The sequence below is a fragment of the Urocitellus parryii genome, chromosome 14, assembly GCF_045843805.1.
Source record: "Urocitellus parryii isolate mUroPar1 chromosome 14, mUroPar1.hap1, whole genome shotgun sequence".
NCBI classification, from domain to species: Eukaryota; Metazoa; Chordata; class Mammalia; order Rodentia; family Sciuridae; genus Urocitellus; species Urocitellus parryii.
Genome location: NC_135544.1, coordinates 58736477 through 58755268, shown reverse-complemented (window position 1 = coordinate 58755268; position 18792 = coordinate 58736477). Strand labels below are relative to the sequence as shown.

At 52.3% G+C, this 18792-nt stretch overlaps 1 protein-coding gene across 1 annotated transcript in view; it reads left to right on the top strand.

Annotated features, from left to right (window-relative positions):
- Nucleotides 1-18792, top strand: part of Ptk2b (protein tyrosine kinase 2 beta) — a 108838-nt gene that overhangs the window by 87813 nt on the left and 2233 nt on the right. The window contains exons 14-30 of the mRNA XM_077792725.1: nt 369-419; nt 821-918; nt 1694-1778; nt 1893-1993; nt 2238-2353; nt 3422-3522; nt 3690-3779; nt 4593-4797; nt 7254-7362; nt 8588-8653; nt 10266-10391; nt 15528-15674; nt 15819-15854; nt 16090-16114; nt 17405-17451; nt 18058-18195; nt 18386-18466. Coding sequence (XP_077648851.1) covers nt 369-419; nt 821-918; nt 1694-1778; nt 1893-1993; nt 2238-2353; nt 3422-3522; nt 3690-3779; nt 4593-4797; nt 7254-7362; nt 8588-8653; nt 10266-10391; nt 15528-15674; nt 15819-15854; nt 16090-16114; nt 17405-17451; nt 18058-18195; nt 18386-18466 — 1622 coding nt within the window. The remainder of the gene's footprint in view (nt 1-368; nt 420-820; nt 919-1693; nt 1779-1892; nt 1994-2237; nt 2354-3421; nt 3523-3689; nt 3780-4592; nt 4798-7253; nt 7363-8587; nt 8654-10265; nt 10392-15527; nt 15675-15818; nt 15855-16089; nt 16115-17404; nt 17452-18057; nt 18196-18385; nt 18467-18792) is intronic.

The window sequence follows — 18792 nt, the reverse complement described above, 5'->3', positions numbered from 1 at the left end:
AATGGGGGCTCCATTCCCTGACCTCATCTAATTGCCCCTCCAAGCCACATATCCTAAAACCATCAAATTGTGAGTTAGGGCTTCGAGACACAAGCACCCAGTTCATCATAATGGTGTTAAATGGGTAACAGGTGTGTTTGAAGGAGATGGATTTGCCCTAGATAACAAAACAGAGACTTATGTCAAGGCACCCCAGGCTCAGTGGCTGCCCCAAAGCCTGGGACTGGAGCCGCGGACTTGCCCAGCTTCCCCCTGCAGCACCCTGACCTCTGGCTGCGCTGGGCTTCGGGTGGGAGCCGCACCCCGGTTCCTGGCCCTGCCTGATGAGGCATCTCGCCCGCGGGCTGGGCGTCCTCCTGTCGTTCCAGAGTCAGACATCTATGCAGAGATTCCTGACGAGACCTTGAGGCGGCCGGGAGGTAGGTCCTGGACCCCACCAAGGCCACCAGTCAGGGGTCTGGGAAGTGACATGATGAGGACTCCCGGGACACCACCGTGGAGCTTCCTGCCCTCCCTTCCTCCTGCCCCAAGTGTGCTCAGGCCGCAGGCAGCCCGGGCTCCTGTGGGTTGAAAGCTGAGGTCCTCCCCTGATGGATCACGTGCTTTTGTGTGTCTGTGGGATATGGGGGTTCTAAGAACATGGACCTGGGACCCAGGAAACGGGGTGATGGCTCCTCCATGGATCTGAGGCAGTGGAACATTCTAGATCCCCTTTCCCAGCCCAGCCTGGGCATTTTGGCTGATGTGTTATGGGGTTCTGGGCCACCAGGGGATGCCAGCTAGGCTGTGTGCCTAGGGGCTGTGTTCTCCATCTGTGCAGGTCCACAGTACGGCATCGCCCGCGAGGATGTGGTTCTCAACCGTATTCTAGGAGAAGGCTTCTTTGGGGAGGTCTATGAAGGGGTCTACACAAACCACGTGAGTCCCAGACTCTTCCCGACTCTTTGTCCACCTGTCTGGGGGTGAGGCAGGCACTCGATCCTGAGGCTATTGGAGGTGGAAGCCGTGACATGGAGGACCACGGCTTATCCACGTGGCTTGGAGTATTTATGAAATACTCAGGGAGTGATGGGGAGGACAGTCATTCCCAAGGAGGACAGAAAATCCCTGGGGATTAAAATAGAGGCAGCCCTGGAGAAAGGTCACGGAGGCTTTGGTAGGAGAATACACGGAGGGCAGGAGGGTGGACCCAGCCAGGGGGGAGTTCGTCCGGGGCACCTCTAGGTGGGCAGGCTTCGCCTTTGTGGCCATGCTCAGCAAGCCTGGGGAGGGCAGCGCCGGGGTGTGGGGAGGGAAGGAAGGAAGCACAGTTTGAAGCCAACTGTAGAGAGAACAGGGCCAGCCAGCCCGCATCTCGTGAAGGCCTGGGGTCACCTGCTAACCAGGGCAGATCACGCGGCCCCGCGTCTCAGCATCCTGGTCTGCACAGCAGGGCTTGAGCTCTTTGATCTCCAAACCCCATTCTGGTTCTAACCCAGCCTGGTCCAGAAGAAAGGGGAAGAAGAGGAAGGGAAGGGTAAAGGGGAGAAGAGAAATGGAGGGAAGGAAGGGGTGGTGTGTCCTGCAGAGGCCAGGTCGCCTCGCCCCTCAGCAGTCGGCAAAGTCCGTGGGAAGGCCCTGCGGAGGCCAGGGCGGGAACGGTTTCCTTTGAGCACTAGGCTGGACCAAGCTTCCCTAAATCCCCTTGTTGCAGAAAGGGGAGAAAATCAATGTGGCTGTCAAGACCTGCAAGAAGGACTGCACCCTGGACAACAAGGAGAAGTTCATGAGCGAGGCAGGTAGGCACGCCTGGGCGGGGCCCAGACTCCCTGGCCCTCTACGGGAGGGGAGAGGGGAGGGTTCTCCTCCCGCTTTCCCCCACTCTCCTCTGTGACCTCCCGCTCCCACTTCAGTGATCATGAAGAATCTCGACCACCCCCACATCGTGAAGCTGATCGGCATCATCGAAGAGGAGCCCACCTGGATCATCATGGAACTGTACTCCTATGGGGAGGTGAGCTGGAGGAGGCAGGCCAGGCACCCTGAGGATGGCTGGGACGCCAAGGGACACTTAGAGCAAAGGACACCTCTCCCAGTTTCCTGCCTTCCGTACTCAGCAGAAGCAGAGGCCCTGTTGATAGAGGAAGTCGCCAGAACATCTTGCTGACTTGGGGTTTGCCCCCAGAGGAAGGGGGGTCAGTGGCTGCCAGCAGCCCTGGCTCCATGCTGGGGTCCTGACGGCACCTCCCTCCCCACAGCTGGGCCAGTATCTGGAGCGAAATAAGAACTCCCTGAAGGTGCCCACCCTCGTCCTGTACGCGCTGCAGATATGCAAAGCCATGGCCTACCTGGAGAGCATCAGCTGTGTGCACAGGTGGGTGCCCGGGGACAGCGGGAAGCCAAGCCCTTCACTGACCCCAGAGGAGACTGAGGAGCAGGGCCAGGGTCCCACAGGGAGGAGCTGGAGTCCCAGCCTGGGCCCGCACCCAGCAGCTGAGAGCGCTTGAGCACCTCTACAAAGTTTTCCTCACTAAAAAGCCAAAACAGTTGTGTGACAGAGAACTGTCCCTGGGATAGCTCCAGAGCAACTCCACAGCTCAGCCTCTGACTGAAGCTGAGACTTTCTGCCCCTCCCCTGCCATGCCAGGAAACCTCCTCCCACCTTCTCAGAGCTCCACCTCCTCCAGACTGCCCACTTGGCAGCAGGGGGTCCAGGAAGAGGATCTGGGCCAGCAGAGCACTGGGAGAGCCTGAGGTTGAGGCCCAGCACCATCCTCATTCCCCCTGGGGCTGTGGAGCTGTCCCTTCCCCACCTGGCCTTGTTCCCATTCCTTGAGAGGAGGCTACTGCCATGGAAACATAGCTCCGGGAGATGACCTGGGCACTTACAGGGTGCTTCCCCACCACTGACGTGGCCTGTGTGGCCTTGTGCCTGACCCTATGCAAAGCCACACAGGACGTATCCATTCATTCAGTGAGTATTATGGAGCTCCTACTGGGTGCCAGGCACTGTCCTAGGTTCTGGGACAAAGTTATGACTAAAACAGACAAACCTTGTCCTTGTGAAGCTCATGTCGTAGCATGAGCGTCCGGTACACCCTGTCGCTAGCTGTAAGCTAAGGGGGTGGAATGATGGGCCAGGCCCCTCGGGGTACTTAAGCCTGCATGCTTTCAAGTCAGCTTTTTAACCACGGAAGCAGACTTTTGGGAGCAGAGCTGCCTTCGAGAAGCCAACAGGCCCACTGGTTTGGGGTGGGGAGCTTTGCCAGGGCCAGGGCCATCAGTACCAGTAGATCCTCTAGGAGGCTGGAGCTCAGCTCGCAGGAAGCCACCTGTATGCAACCTCTTCCTGCACTCACCTGCTGGGAACCTTCCTTCAGCTCTCCCACCTGCCCCAGGGTCCTAGGCAGTGCCTCACCCTGGTCTCCACATCCTTCTCTAGGGACATCGCCGTCCGGAACATCCTGGTGGCCTCCCCGGAGTGTGTGAAGCTGGGGGACTTTGGCCTTTCTCGATACATTGAGGATGATGAGTACTACAAGGGTGAGGGAACTTCCCGCCCCTGCTTTGTCCCTGAAACCAAAATCCCAGAAGGAGCCTACCGCTGGGCAGCCCAGACCACAGGCCTCTGGACAGTAGACTGTTTTTCTAGAAAATTCTGGATCTTTCCTCCCTTAATAACGCCTATAAACCTCTTTGCCCACCCCAAGCCTCTGTGACTCGTCTCCCCATCAAATGGATGTCCCCCGAATCCATTAACTTCCGGCGCTTCACGACAGCCAGTGACGTCTGGATGTTTGGTACGAGGCAATTCAGGAGGGTGTGGGAAGGGGCTCAGACTCTCCTCCGTGTGGGTGGACCAAGAGGAGGATGATCCTGAACCCACAACACCCCAGTTCACTGTGGCCACTGAGAAGTCCCAGAGGGGGGAAGGTGGTGGTAGAGTCAGGGGTGACATGAGCCAAGGACTGCCCTAGAAAATCTGGGTCCATCCTCCTGTAAAAGGCTCTGATAAGCATGGACCCCGCCAACCAGCTCCAAAGACAAATGTGGGGACGCCTGGAGGGGAGCTTCAAACACAAAACTCAGGTGTTTCATGTAAGGAGAAGCAGGGAGTGGAGAGTGCCCAGCTGGGTGTGAATGGACACCCTCCCCAAACACAGCCCTTCAGGTTACCTGCCAGTTCTCCCACAGCTGACTATAAACCTCATCATTGTTACCCCCATTTTCCAAATAAGGAAACTGAGGCTCAGACCAGTAAGGGGCTTGCCCATGATCATACAGGCAGCAAGGGGTGATGCCTGGCCTACTACTGCAGCTCCTAATCTTCCTAAGAAGGTTCTGGGGTTCCAACGTGGCCACCTCCTGATCCTACAGAATCCAGCCAGCTCTATGTTGAGGGAGTCGCGGGAGGGGAAGCCCTGGTTCGTGTACCACAGATGTAGGTCGTTGGTCCCTTGAGTGGACCACCATGGTGGGTAAGACCCCAGTGGCCACAGAGGGGGCTGCAAGATAACACAGACGCTCCCTGCTGGGACCAAGTGCAATGGCCATAGTGTCCCCGGGGTGCCCACTTCCCAGCAGGGTGCCTGACCTTCCCCCTCTGCCCTCAGCCGTGTGCATGTGGGAGATCCTGAGCTTTGGGAAGCAGCCTTTCTTCTGGCTGGAAAACAAGGATGTCATCGGGGTGCTGGAGAAAGGGGACCGGCTGCCCAAGCCTGATCTCTGTCCACCTGTCCTTTACACGCTCATGACCCGCTGCTGGGACTATGACCCCAGTGACCGGCCCCGCTTCACGGAGCTTGTGTGCAGCCTCAGGTGAGCATGGGCTGGGGAGCTGGGGGGCGATGGCTGGGTTGCCCCAGAGGCAAGCTGCTGCCGGTGGCACTGAGAGGTTTACAGCTAAGTCAGTGCACTCAGGGGCTCCTCAGGCCTGTGCAGCAGGTGGTCCCATTCCCATCTGCTGAGTGGAAGGGTGCAGGTTCAAAGTCAGTGACTTGCCCAAGGCAGTGACAGGAGGGCCAGGATGTGTACCCTGACCTTCCTTCTGATCATCACTGAGCCACATGACCACACTGAATGAACCGGTCCTTCCAGCAGAGGCATGGTGAGCCTCAGGCACTTGGGGCAGAAGCAGCTCTGTCGGGGGCTGAAAGGCTGAGGCCAGGTTCACTGTCAGATACGAGCTCAGAGACAAGTCCCAGCCCTGTGCCTTGCTCATGCTGTGCCCAGAAGGTATTTTCTCTATTGGAATCAAAAAAAGTCTGGTGCAGCCAGACATGGTGATACATACCTGTAATCCCGCAGCTTAGGAGGTTGATGCAGGAGGATCACAAGTTCAAAGCCAGACTCAGCAACTTAGCGAGGCTCTAAGCAACTCAGTGAGACTCCATTTCAAAATAAAATATAAAAAGGGTTGGGGATGTTGCTCATTGGTTAAGCATCCCTTGGGTTCAATTCCTGGTACCAAAAAAAAGGGGGGGCTGGCCCAGACACCTGTGGTCTGCAGAGTTTGGCTGGAAAACACCTGTCTCCCGAGTGGGGTTAGGAGTCTGAGGCCTTATCTTTCTCAGTGCCAAGACACTTGTTCCCCCGGTACTGGAAGGTCACAGGTGAAGGGTGTTGTCCATTTCAGAGGTCCAGGAGTCCCCAGTTTGCTTGGTGGCATGCCTGCCATCTGTGCTCCCAAGGGTGGTCCCCTTCATTAGGCATACTTTAGCAAGGAAGTCAGCCGACCTTCTCTGTAAAGGACCAGATAGTGAATCTTTGGGGCTTCTGTGGAGTCTGCTCATCTCTGCCTCCACAGCTTAAACACAGTCACAGACAGTAGTGAACGAATGGGGGTAGCTGTGTTCAATAAGACTTCATCTGTGGACACTGAAATTTGAATTTCTCATAAGTTTCACGTGTCATGAAATATAGTTTTCTTTTTATTTTTTTTTTCAATTATTAAAAAAATGTGATAACCTTTCTTAATTTGAAGCCCCAACATAGTCTGCAAAACCTCTAGCGTAAAAAGCCTCTCTGGCTGGGTGTGGTGCTGCCCGCCTGCAATCCCCGTGACTCGGGAGACTGAGGCAGGAGGATTGCAGGTTCAAGGCCTGCCTCAGAAACTTAGTGAGGCTCTAAGCAACTTAGCAAGACCCTGTCTCAAAATAAAAATTATTTCCCTCCTTCATTGGCTCTCCTGATTAATTCATCTGTGTTTGTCCCTCACAAGGGAGATTGGGGAAGCCAGGGAATTCCAGGAGAAATGTACTGAAAGCTGTACTTTGAGGGAGCAGAAGTTCTGAGTGAGGAGGGTGTGGTCTTAGTCCATTCTGGGACCTGGAGAACCAGGGGAGCGTGATGGGGTGCCTGAGATGAGGGGTGTCTCCTTCGGAGGCACTGGGCCAGCCCCCCGCCATGATGCAGTTTGAAGCAGCCTTCTCTGATGCAAAGGAAGGATACTCAAAGACCCAAAGGACCCCAGCTGCCTCCCTCAGGTCACAGTCCCTTCTTTAGAGGGAAGAAAGGTTTTGATTAGTGTTTCCCAATCTTGTAGGGGTAGGAAGGGCTGTTTTAAAGGTCAAATTTGGAGAATTCTTCCATGTAATCGTAATTTTAGAATCCTTTGATTGATACAATGCATTGTGTTTGAAAACACAGTAGCAGGCAGTATTCAAAAGTACGTAACACTCATACCCATTTGAACATGTGGATTGATGGAGCCTCTGCAGTAATTCCAGAGGCCTCTGGGGTCTGTGATACCCAGGTTGAGAAGCACTGAATTGGGGCAGAAAGATGAGGGGCACTAGAACGGCTAACAGGTGGGGCTTGGGGGAGGTGAATCCACAGCCCACTTGCTGACATCAGAAACCAGATGGTGGATTGTTTAATGACAAGTCAAACCCAGGCCTTCATCGTGAAGTTGACTGGGACACTGGAAATCTAAACAGGGGACTGGCTCCAATAGCAGGCACAGGAGGGCAGGAAGTGTGGGGAGCTGGGGATACAGCAGGCTTCTGCTGCCCAGTTGGGCTAAGTCTGGCTCTCCAGGGACCTCCTCCTACCTTGGACCCATCCCTGTGGTCCTCCCAACTTGGTGCAGGGTGCCCTCAGCAACCATACCCCAGCCTGTCTCAGAGGGGTCCCCCTTCAGAGGAAACGTAAATGAAAATGGGATCAAGGTCCTTGTCCAGGCCTCTCCTAGTTTCAGTGTAGTAGAGAGGAGTCACGGGGAGTGACTCGCTTTGACCCTGTCTCTCATCCTGTCTGACCTGCTGCCTTGGCAGTGACATTTATCAGATGGAGAAGGACATTGCCATAGAGCAAGAAAGGAATGCTCGCTACCGACCACCTAAAATACTGGAGCCCATCGCCTCCCAGGAACCCCCACCCAAGGTAAGCCAGCCCCTGGCCTTGCTATTAGTCCCATGAGCCATGACAGAGCCAGGGCCTGTGTGACCCACTGCCTGCTCAATGTAAGCAGGATGCTTTCCTACAATCCTCTCTCAGTTCTGCAACTCAGCTATCTATCAATCACCCCTTGTCATCTTCAGGCCCTGGCAGGTGTCATCTGAGACAGCAGATACCTTGTCATTTCTCAGAACTTTCCCTTGGGAGGCTGGGCACTTTTCTTCTGAGAGCTTCCTAGGGCTAAGTTAGCTCTCCCTGAGGACACATGGATGGAGAGCATCCTGGGCCCCCGAAGTCCAGTCTCTGTCCATGCTCTCCATGGCAGCTTGGGCTCAGGAACCAGAGCCCCACTGCCCCACCATCATGTGGCGGGGAGGGGTCCAGAGACCAGGCCTGTATTTGTCAGCTAGAGCTGCCATAACAAAATCCTACAGAATGAGTGGCTTAAATCACGCACTTACCTCTCTTCTGGAGGTTGGAAGTCCAAGGCCAGGCTTTAGCAACTTTGGTATCTGGTGAGGGCCCCTTCCTGGCTTTCAGATAGCCACCTTCCTGCTGTGTCCTCACCTGGTGGAGAGAGAGAGAGAAACCTCCAGTCTTTCCTCCTCTTCTTCTAAGGGCACTAATCCCTTTATGGGGCCCCATCCTCATGAACTCATTGAACCTTAATCACTTCCCAAAATCTCTGCCTCCTAAACCATCACATTGGGGGACCGGACTTCAACATATGAACTAAAGGGGACACAAACATTCAGTCCATAATAATGTATGATCTGAACCGAGGTCTTTTCTCATTGTTCCTCCTGCCAGGCATGTGCTGCCCTTTCCTGGGGCCCAATGCAGCTTTTATCTCCATGAAGTTTCTGTGAGTCCCTGAGCCCTCAGTGACCTCCTGCTCTGAATGTGGCTATCCATGGCTGGTTTGTCAGGCACCCCCACATACAGGGAGGCTGCACACACAGAGGCCATTAACCCCTCCAATTAGCCATAGCCCCTCTGGCAGAGGCCAGCCCCTGTGACTTCCCATCTCTCAGCATGTAATTGGTTCTCAGAAGTGGATGCAAAATGATTTGATGATAACCTTGTCCACCATTGCTCCTTCATTGTGAATGAGGCTGAGCTATATTCAAGCTGATGCTCCCCTTAGTGGGCCAATCCATTCATTAATGGGAGAGATGCAACTGACACTGCTCTATATGCTCTTTTCCAGCCCAGCCGGCCCAAGTATAGACCCCCTCCACAAACCAACCTGCTCGCTCCCAAGCTACAGTTCCAGGTAAATGTGTAACCAGGGGGCTGGGAATGGCCAGGCCCATCCCTTGTCAGGTGCTTCTTGAAATTCCATTCCTGTGCCATTAAGGAGTAGCAGCCATCTGCTCAGACGATGAAGATAGCTGGGTTGACTCTTCTTTGTTTCTTTGTTTGGCTCTTTGATGTGAGTTTGAACTCACATCAAAAGAATAGCAACTCAGTCCTGCCAGACTGTCCTCAGCTAAGCAGACCTTCCTGCAGCCTAGTCTGTCTGTCTGCAGTGTCTGCTGCTTCGTGTACCTGCTTGTAGCTCCCTCCCCATGTCCAAGACTTCCCTGGCCTCCTACCCTGAGCAGAGCCTCTGAGAAGTAATCCCAAGGAACTAGGGATGGATGATGTCCCCAGAGAATGGAGTGGATCCCTGAGGCTCCCTGCAGAGGTCCTGGCCAGGACCTGGGTAGCCAGTGAAGGGAGCACCTCTGTCACCACCAACCATGGATCTCTTCAAGGCTGTAGGTCCCTGACTCAGAACGCCCCTGTCCTGAGTCCTTCTCTTATGACTGGGTAAGAGGGAGCCCGGCTTCCTCTCCATCCCTCTCTTTCATCCCCCATCAGAGTTGCCGTTCAGAACTAGAATATCTCAACCAACAGCAACAATGTCAGTTCACTGATGCTCCTTACAGGGGGCTGTGTCCCAGGTTTGTGTATTTTCTCCCAAGGAAATGCCCCATGCCTGAGTAAGCCCAACCAAGAACCAACAGTACCAATATTTTCCTTTATGTGAAAATAAAATGCTTTGATTCAGAAGGTGGAAGCAATGTCCTTAAAAACTAAACATATTTAAAATAGTGATGTTACTTAAATTTTACATAAAACTATATATGATTATTGATAATTACACACACACGCATACACACACACACACACACACACACAGTTGGCTCTCCATATTCATGGGTTCTGTATCTATGGATTCAACCAACCAGGAATCAAAAATATTAACATAGGAAAAAAATCTCATCTATACTGAATATGTACAGACTTTTCTTGCCATTCCCCTAAAATGACTGTATGCCAGCTATTTGTTCAGCACTTACATTGCATTAGATGGCAAAAGCAATCTAGAGATGATTTAAAGCATACTGGGAGATGTTATGTACATTACATGCAAATACCGTGCCAGTTTGCTCAAGGAACTGGAGCATCTGCAGATTTGGGGTATCTACAGGGTGTCCTGGAATGAATCCCCCTCGAATATGGAAGGACAACTATGTGTGTGAGAATTTACTTATCCATGGACTAATCATAACTGTCAATTTGTAACATAACTATGAAACAACTGTTTGGAAAAGGGCCCGAGGGAGGAGTCATGGTCTCAATAGCAGCCTGCCTGGACCCTGTGTGTGCAGAACACCACTGGGGGAGTGTTAGGCAGATGAGAGGCCACGATGCTCCACCAGGTGTCTCCAACAGGGCCAAGGAAGTGCCACACCACATTCTTCAGCAACTCTGAGAGAGCAAGTTTGTGTCCCCCATGATGCTCCTGTATCACTTCTTTGTGCTCCTGTTTGTAGCAGCTGATTGTCCATCCCCTTGCCTTGTCCTGTGCCTTGTGCTTCTTTGCTTCTCCTGAATAGGTCCCTGAGGGTCTGTGTGCCAGCTCCCCTACGCTCACCAGCCCTATGGAGTACCCATCTCCCGTTAACTCGCTGCATACCCCACCTCTCCACCGGCACAATGTCTTCAAGCGCCACAGCATGCGGGTAAGAGGGCACTGCATGCTGAGTCCCAGCCCGGACTGAGGAGGCTGCTGGAGGGAGGTGGCCTGGGATACTAGGAACATCCTCAGCCTCAGGGTTGCCCTCCATGCTTCTGTGTGCCAGTCAAGTCATCGAGGTGTTCTGTGACTCTTCCCTTTGCAAATACATCAGAGTGGGGATGAAGTTAGGCTCTGCTCCTGGGGACACCAGCTGGACACCAGATGGAACTGCCCTTGTCCACACTGGTGCTGTGGCAAATGATGTAAAAGTCTCTTCCTTTTCTGAGCCCCAGAGGCAGGGTGTGGTGCAGTATGTGGAGGCTGGTGGGTGGAGTGCAGCCAGGCCTGGTGGTGCTGTAGAACAAAAGACCCTGGAGGTTCTGCCCCACTCTGCCATGCTGCCTGATTGCTAAATCTCTCCTCCATCAGAGGAAAGAAAGGCTTCCTGGCGGCTGCTTCTCCTGCTGCTGCTTTTGTAAAGGTGTTGCTGGGTGGGAAGGAGCTTCGGGGGTATTGTGGTTACAGGCTCATGAACTGCTAGAGAGGGGGCTAAGCCACCTCCCCAGTGATCTCTTTGTCATCAGTGACTGTGAGACCCTGAGTGCTTTGTGGAATATCTGTTGATTGTCAGATCTTATGTAGCAAAACCATCTTTGCTTGAAAGCAGATGCTCACTTGCCACCAATCATCTCCTTTAATGCAATGACCTCTTGCCGTTCGTTGTCGTGAAATCTTGACATATTTTACCAAATTGGGTTACAAAACAGGCTAAACTCATTATTTTAGCTCCAACTTGTATATATGTCTGATATTTCAGGCTCAAGATATATGTCTCTAAAAATTGGGGGGCAAGGGAATATGTGTTTATCATAACAGATTTGGAAATTTTTGGCAAGTATGTTGATATATGTCTGTACTGTTATTCTTTTTTTTTTTAAAGAGAGAGTGAGAGAGGAGAGAGTGAGAGAGAGAGAGAGAGAGAGAGAGAGAGAGAGAGAATTTTTTTTTTTAATATTTATTTTTTAGTTCTCGGCGGACACAACATCTTTGTTGGTATGTGGTGCTGAGGATCGAACCCGGGCCGCACGCATGCCAGGCGAGCGCGCCACCGCTGAGCCACATCTCCAGCCCCTGTTATTCTTTATTTAGTAAAAATTTGAATGCCCATGGTAGCTTCAAATTTCAGGCAGCGAGATCTGTGGTGAAATAAATTTTCCCCAACCTACCTCGTTTTTCTCTCTCACATTAATTTAAACAATTTCTGTCTTTTCATATGCTTAACAATAATAAAACTATGGTTCTAAGCATGTACTATAATTTAGGCAGTATGCAGTTTCTCTACCCTTCTGCCCTCGACTCTTTATACATAATTAATTAAATTTTAGGGAGCTTTCCTTTAAAAACTGTGCTTTTAGAAAGAAGCTGTTTTGTACACGTGAGGGGCTGCGTGGCCTTTGTCTAAGCCCTGCTCCACTGGGAGGATTTTGTTCCGTTCCTTAAAGACAGACTGTGCCGCAGGAAAAAAGACCTTTTGTGTCAGAGGTTTAGAAGTAATTGCCAAGAAAAAATCTGCCTGCAAGAACATAATGAGCACTTCTTTAATCAAACAAAAAAAGATTAAAAATATAGATCAGAAACACTGAGAAAATTCTCCCCCAGGCGAAGCACTGATGAGGTCCCCTGCAAGGCATTTGGAAACATTAAAGGAACGCTCAGAGATGGTAACTACATTTTTCCTCCTGACTGGCTCCATGGCCTGGCTCATCTGGGAGCCTGTGGGATGCCGAAGAGTCAGGGTGGCAGCATCTCCTTCCCGGAGTCTTCGCAAGTCAGTACTGAAGTTCCACAGGCCAGGGTGCGCATGTGCGCTCGTGGGCGCTGTCCAGGGTGCTGAAGGAGGAACACGTGGTTTTGCTTTCAAGGAGCTTACAGTCAGTCAGAAGGAGCAGGTCAAGTGCAGGCTCATGGGTAATGTGAGCCAGAAAGTTGTGGGGGCCACGAAGCAGGTGTTCAGAGGGGAGAGTGACTCCTGCCTGCTGCTGGCTTTCAGCTGGGCCCTGAAGGATGGAGAAAATTTGGACTGGAAGAAACTGGAATGTAGGGATGGAAGAGGCAGGGGCAAGTGAGGTGGTGTTTGAGCAAGGAAGGGTATATATGGAGGGGGGAACAAGGTTGACAGGAGGGGTTGTATCCAAATTACAGGTGTTGTGGCTCATGAACATCATTTTAAAAGACAAAGGGAGTGTTAACTGTCCATGACCTGAGAAGAATACCTAGAGCCCATTTCAGAAAAACCAGCCTAGAGATTCAAGGTTGTAAAGGCTCTCATTTTTCCCTTTGATCTTTCTATGAAGTTGAAAGACTTGTTCTGTTGAGTCTTCTAATATTGGTTCGTTAAAGTTTTTGCTGAGATTAAGCTTGGAACACACAAAGCATGAAAGAGGTGGCATTTGTAAAACTATACAGTATTTTCTGGACTCCAGTAACTGATCCTTTCTGCATCGAATCTTTCTCAGTCTGTGTATTATTTTTTCTTACACCTAGAAATTCTTATCTCTGTATATAGAACCTCAGGCACTTAGTTCCTTTTTATCACTATTTGTCAATAGCCTGGGGCAGCCATACCATGGTGTTTACAGGTATTGACACTTAACCAAGGATATTTGTGGCCTCAAAATTTGTTCATTTTGGAGTATCAGTTCTATTCCTGCTTCAATTGCTTAATGAGTACTTATTCCTTTTTGTGTGGCTATAAAAAAATGCCTGAGGCTGGATACTTTATAGAGAAGAGGGGTTTGTTTAGCTCATAGTTTCAGAGATCCAAGAATAAGACACTGACCTGTGCTTAGCTCTGGTGAAAGCCTTCTGGCTACATCACAGTCTGATGGGTGGCATCACGGTGGGAGCACATATAGGAAGGAGAGATCACATGGTAATACAGAAAACAAGATCCCAAGAGGGATGCATTTTTCAAAGCAGTCCCCTCTCTCAAGAATCAATGCACTCCTTCCACACCTGGCCCACTCCCATGAGAGAGCATTAAACCATTTGTAAGAGTGGCACCCCTGCAGCCTAGTTATGTCCCACCTGGCCCCACTTCTTTTGGAGGTTCCAACACCTCGGCACTGCCACATGGAACCCAGCCTCCATCCAGCACATGAACCCTGGGAGGCAAACAATGCCCAAACCATAGCACTCTGTCTCTGTGAAGTAGATCATATATTCAGCAATCCCAGGGTTGTAAAATACCCTTACATTCTGAAATCTGTTTTCTTTTAAAGAGGTCTAGCTCAGTGAACCTCAGCTGAGGTGTGTTGCTTCTGCGGGGACACTTGGCAATGTCTGGAGACATGTTTGTCCCAGTGGGAAGGGCTGCAGGTACCTAGAGGGTGGAGGCCAGAGGCTGCTTTACATCCTACAAGGAAATTTCCTTGAAATAAAGGGTTGATTGTCTGGCCCCAACCCTGGCCTAACTGTTGTTTACTGATCCCCACGAGAAAAGGAACATCTTCTATTTTAAAATCACTGTTCTCCCAGCACCCAGTTCTATGCCTGCTTCACAGTATTGCTTAATGAGTACATACTGAATAGATCATTGAATAAGGAATATTTTAGCAAAAAAACTAACTTGTTGGGAAGGTATTATTAGAAATCAAGATTGGTAACTGAAGCTAAATGAACTCTAGGTAAACTGTCCCAATACAGCTGTTTTTAGACTATATTGTAATATTCAAGTTTGTTTTATAGGGTGTACTGGGAAACTATTTTGAGAGGCTTGGCAGGGATTGTAGCTTTCTAAAAGTATATAGAGTTTTTCTAGAGTTTTCTTTATGTGATTTGTGTGTGCACTGGCCACTTTGAAGGAAAGGAACTGTTTGAGTTCATTTTGTGCTGCTGGAACAGGACACTGGGCACTGGGTGATGGACGATGAACAGAGATCCATCTCTTGCAGTTCTGGAGGCTAGGATGCCCAGCACCAAGGGCCACAGCTGGTGAGGGTTTTCCTGCTGTGTCACAGCTTGGCAGAGGCATCACCCATGTGACGAAAAACAGTATGGGAAAGTGAGGGAAGGAGGCCTAACTCGTGATTCTGTCAGTCTCCCCTCCTGTGCTCACTAGCCCACCCCTGCTGGTGGCACTGACCCACTCGTGAGGGCAGAGCCCTCGTGGCCTAGTGGTCTTTTAAAGTCCCCACCTCCCAACGCTGTTGTGCAGGAGATTAAACATCCAACACATGAGCTGTGAGGACTATAGCAGGAGCTGGAGTGCCTATGGGCTTCCATGTCATAGCTGAGTCCTGTCACTGGCAAAGGCTCCCTGGGGAGTACTCAAAAGGATGCCCCTGGCACTCTCCCTCTGTCCCGGATGCCAAGGGGATCACTGTACAGCAGGGGGAAAGCAGAGTAGTAGGAGGGACTAAGCAGATAATTACACAATTGAACCATAAAAAGGAGGAGGGAAAATAGAAAGACACCCGCGCTTTCCATTCAGCAGCTCGGTCTGTAGGTCCGCAGTCCCACAGTTGAGTGAAAACGGGGTGAGGCTAATAAAGCTGGGGAGAGGAAGCACTTGCCTTGAGATCTGCAGAGCTTTGCTTCTTTAAATTTCCTTCTTCATCCTGCCTCTAGCTCCTGCACTTCCGGCCTTTGGTTAGATAACCCTGGTGGCTACCTTAACAAAGCTGAGTGGGACTGCGTGCCAGGGAGCTGGAGGCCACACCTGTGTCCCGTGAAGCTTCCAGGACTGCCACATGGCACTTAGGTGGAGAAAAAAAAACGAAGGGCTTCCAGAGGCTGGCTTTGCATTTCTAAATCTATTAAATGACAGCAACATCACCAATGCCAACCGAGAAAATATAATGGCAAAATGTCATTGACAGTTCACGTCGCAGCTTGAGTACCGTGGGTGCATGTTTAGCAGTGTGTGCTGGGGTTCATCATTTCTGCTGCCTCCAGGGCTGTGTGTGAGGCCCTGATCATAACTGTCTGCCTATAGGGCTGCCAGGCTAGGAACAAGCTAGAAAGAAGTGGCTGCAAGGCCGAGGCTTGTGGCTCCCCTGCGGCTCTTCTGGGGACCGTCCCTCCTCCAAGCCTGGGATGGGCTCATTGCATCTCTCCTTTCTCTCTGCTGTCCTCCCAGGAGGAGGACTTCATCCGACCCAGCAGCAGAGAAGAGGCCCAGCAGCTGTGGGAGGCTGAGAAGATCAAGATGCGGCAGATCCTGGACAAGCAGCAGAAGCAGATGCTGGAAGACTCCCAGTGGCTGAGGCAGGAGGAGAAGTCCTTGGTGAGCCTGTGCGGAGCCCGGGAGGGGTTTCCCCGCTCTCCCCGTGCCCTCTTCACCTCCCACTAGCTGGGACAAACGCCTGCCGTGCATTCTGGTGTCTTTGGTCCCAGAACCCTAAGTTGTTGCCTTTGGTCTCCTCTGCAGGACCCTATGGTTTACATGAACGATAAGTCCCCATTGGTAAGTCACCTGGAGAGGCCTCTTTTTAGAGCCATGGCCTGGGAAGGCCTTGTCTCCTCAAGAATCACCAGTCCCTGGGCCTTCCTGTCTCCTCCTTGGGGCTGCCCATCTTGGGACCCTCCCACCCCATGGCCATAGTCTCTAATCACACTGTGGAGCAGGGTGAGGGAGGGGGGACAGTGGGTGGTCCCCAGAGCTGTAGAAGTGACTCTTCTCTTCCCTTCTTTCCTTGTAGACCCCAGAGAAGGAGGCCGGCTACAGTGAGTGTTCCTGCCCTTCCTTGGGGAATCCCCACCCGGGTACCCCATCTTTGTCCACTGCCTGTGCAGGGGGCAGCAGAGTATGCCTGCAATGTTGAGAACCATCTATTTGCCTTGTTTTAATGTGGCATGTGCAAAGGGAGTCAGCTCAGAGTGGAGAGCTGCTCCCTGCTCCGCCCACCTCCTCGGTCCTCTTCTCCGTTCATCTCCTGCCTGCCTTTATTTGGCAGAGTGGGTGATTCTGGCCTTTCCACTCCTCACCCTGGTGGAGGAAGGTTAAGTAGCTCCACCCACCTCCCCCACTTCTTAGGTCTTCTCCAAGCCCAAGGGATGAACGAGACCAAGCCTAGGAGATCTCTCCAGAAGCCTGTCTGAAGTCAGGGAAAGGAGGGGGAGGAGCTGATGATAATGATAAGAAGAACAAGGACAGGGGACACAGAGAACTTAACACAGGCCAGGCACCAGTCCAAGTCACAAGTATTAACTCATTTGTATTGTAGCAACTCACAGACGGGCGGTGTGTCTCCATTTTACAAAGGATGCAACTGAGACGCCGGCTGGTTGATAACTTGCCCATTGTCACCCAGCTGCTGATTACATGGCTCAGGGGTGAGCCTAGACTCTCTGGTTCCAGGTGACTTCAGAGCTAACCCTCTTATTCTGCAGATGAAAATTGAGACCTGGGGAATACAGATGTGCTGTCCTGGGGGCAGGGCTCTTTGGTGACGGAGATGTGAGCAGAGCCAGGTGTTCTGACTTCCATCCTGTACTTTCCCTCCCAGCCGCTGCGCAGGGCCTGTGTGTCTGTTCATCAGAGTGGGCGTGAATAGCAAGGCTCTGCTGGTATTTCATTTCTTTGAGCCCTAAATGCTCAAGGAAAATCAGTATAGCATCCTCACAAATCTATCCATGAGCAGCTGCTACACCAGGGTGGGGGCTCCATGGACCCCCATTGCCTGCAGAGGGTGAGGCTTCTTTTTCATGGGTGGCCAAGGCCAGAGTGTTGCTGTCCCTCGGGCCTGTGTCCATCAAGGAGGAAGCACGTCAGAGCTGGAACTCCCATGAGGTCGCCCCATCTCTGCTGTGACTTTGATTTTTTTCTTTCTATACAAACCACGGAGGCCAGCATGCTCTTCCCCTGCCATCTTCCTGGGATTGGGGCCTAATACCCCCCGAGTCTCCTGGTAGCAGAGGAGAGGGCTTTGCTTGATCATCAGCGTGAATGAAGGAAAAGGCCAGCTGCTGAGACCCCTCCACCCACTTACTCACTCACTGTCCTTCCCGTTGCAGCGGAGTTCACGGGGCCCCCACAGAAGCCACCGCGACTGGGGGCACAGGTAGGTGTTGGCTCCCCCAAGGCTGGATGTGAATTGGAGTGAGGATTCCCAGGACTGAGGACTATGGACTTTAAAGACAAGCGCGTTGCCTCAGGCTACCTCAGCTGGTTCATGTAGAAGCAGGGGTAGAGCCAGGCTCCTGTCCCCATTGCCTGACCCAGAGGAAAGCTCATAGGTGCAGCCCTGGGGGAGGAGGACTGGTCCCTTTCTCTCTTGAGCCTCCCTCGAGCTTCTGGCACCGCCCCCCTGCCCTGTCCTTGCAGTAGCCTGGGTGGCCACTGGTATTCTTTGCTCTAGAACAGTGGTTCTCGATGTTGGCTGCCCATTAGAATCACCTGAGGGGCACTGACCAACCTGGACCTCAAGGCTAGGTGATGGTTCCCTGGGTCTGGTGAGGCCATCACCAGAACGTGATTAGGCTCCCTGGCTGGACAGCCACTGTCCTGGAGGCAGAAGGGAGGGATACACGCCCAGGAAAGGTCACTATTGCTCCACAAAAGAGTCCTTCCTGGAGGGCTGGTGGCTGAGTTGCCTACCCACGAAAGAACAGCAGTGGTAGCAGGGTCCTCCCAGGTCCCCCAAGCCTCCTCTGCTTCTTGTCCTTAGTCCATCCAGCCCACGGCCAACCTGGACCGGACGGATGACCTGGTGTACCTCAATGTCATGGAGCTGGTGCGGGCAGTGCTGGATCTCAAGAATGAGCTCTGCCAGCTGCCCCCCGAGGGCTACGTGGTGGTGGTGAAGGTGAGAGCCCAGGCGGAAGGGGACCGGAGGAGGTGGGGCTGTCACCCCTGAAGAATGGGGTGGTGTCTCCACCCATGGTCAAAAGGAAGCTGGTCCTGGAACCCCAGAAGTGCTTTGGCCAAAGCAAACGGGGCTTTCTGGAAAAGAAAACAGCAGGCGGTAACCACTGCCCTGTGCCTTCCTCCCTCAGAACGTGGGGCTGACCCTGAGGAAGCTCATTGGGAGTGTGGATGACCTCTTGCCCTCCTTGCCATCATCTTCGAGGACAGAGGTAGGTGTCCTATCCTAGATGGTATCGAATCTGTCCCTTCTCCCCGTACCTCCACCTGTTCCTAGTCGCATTTCTAGCAGAGGCCCCTGGGCCACCTGGACAGCCCCATTTCTGTCCATCAGGAGACTGCACAGCAGGTGTGGGCAGCCACCACCAGAGGGCCGAGAGGCCCCCAGGAGCCTGGCCAGCTTCTGGGGTGAATTTCCTATCCGGGTCTCAGATTGCCATGAGTTCTCATTGAATGCGGATGTGCAAGAGGGCACGCCTGCCTCCCCTCCCCACCCTTTATCCTTTATCTACTCACTGGACCAAGGTCAAGGTGAATG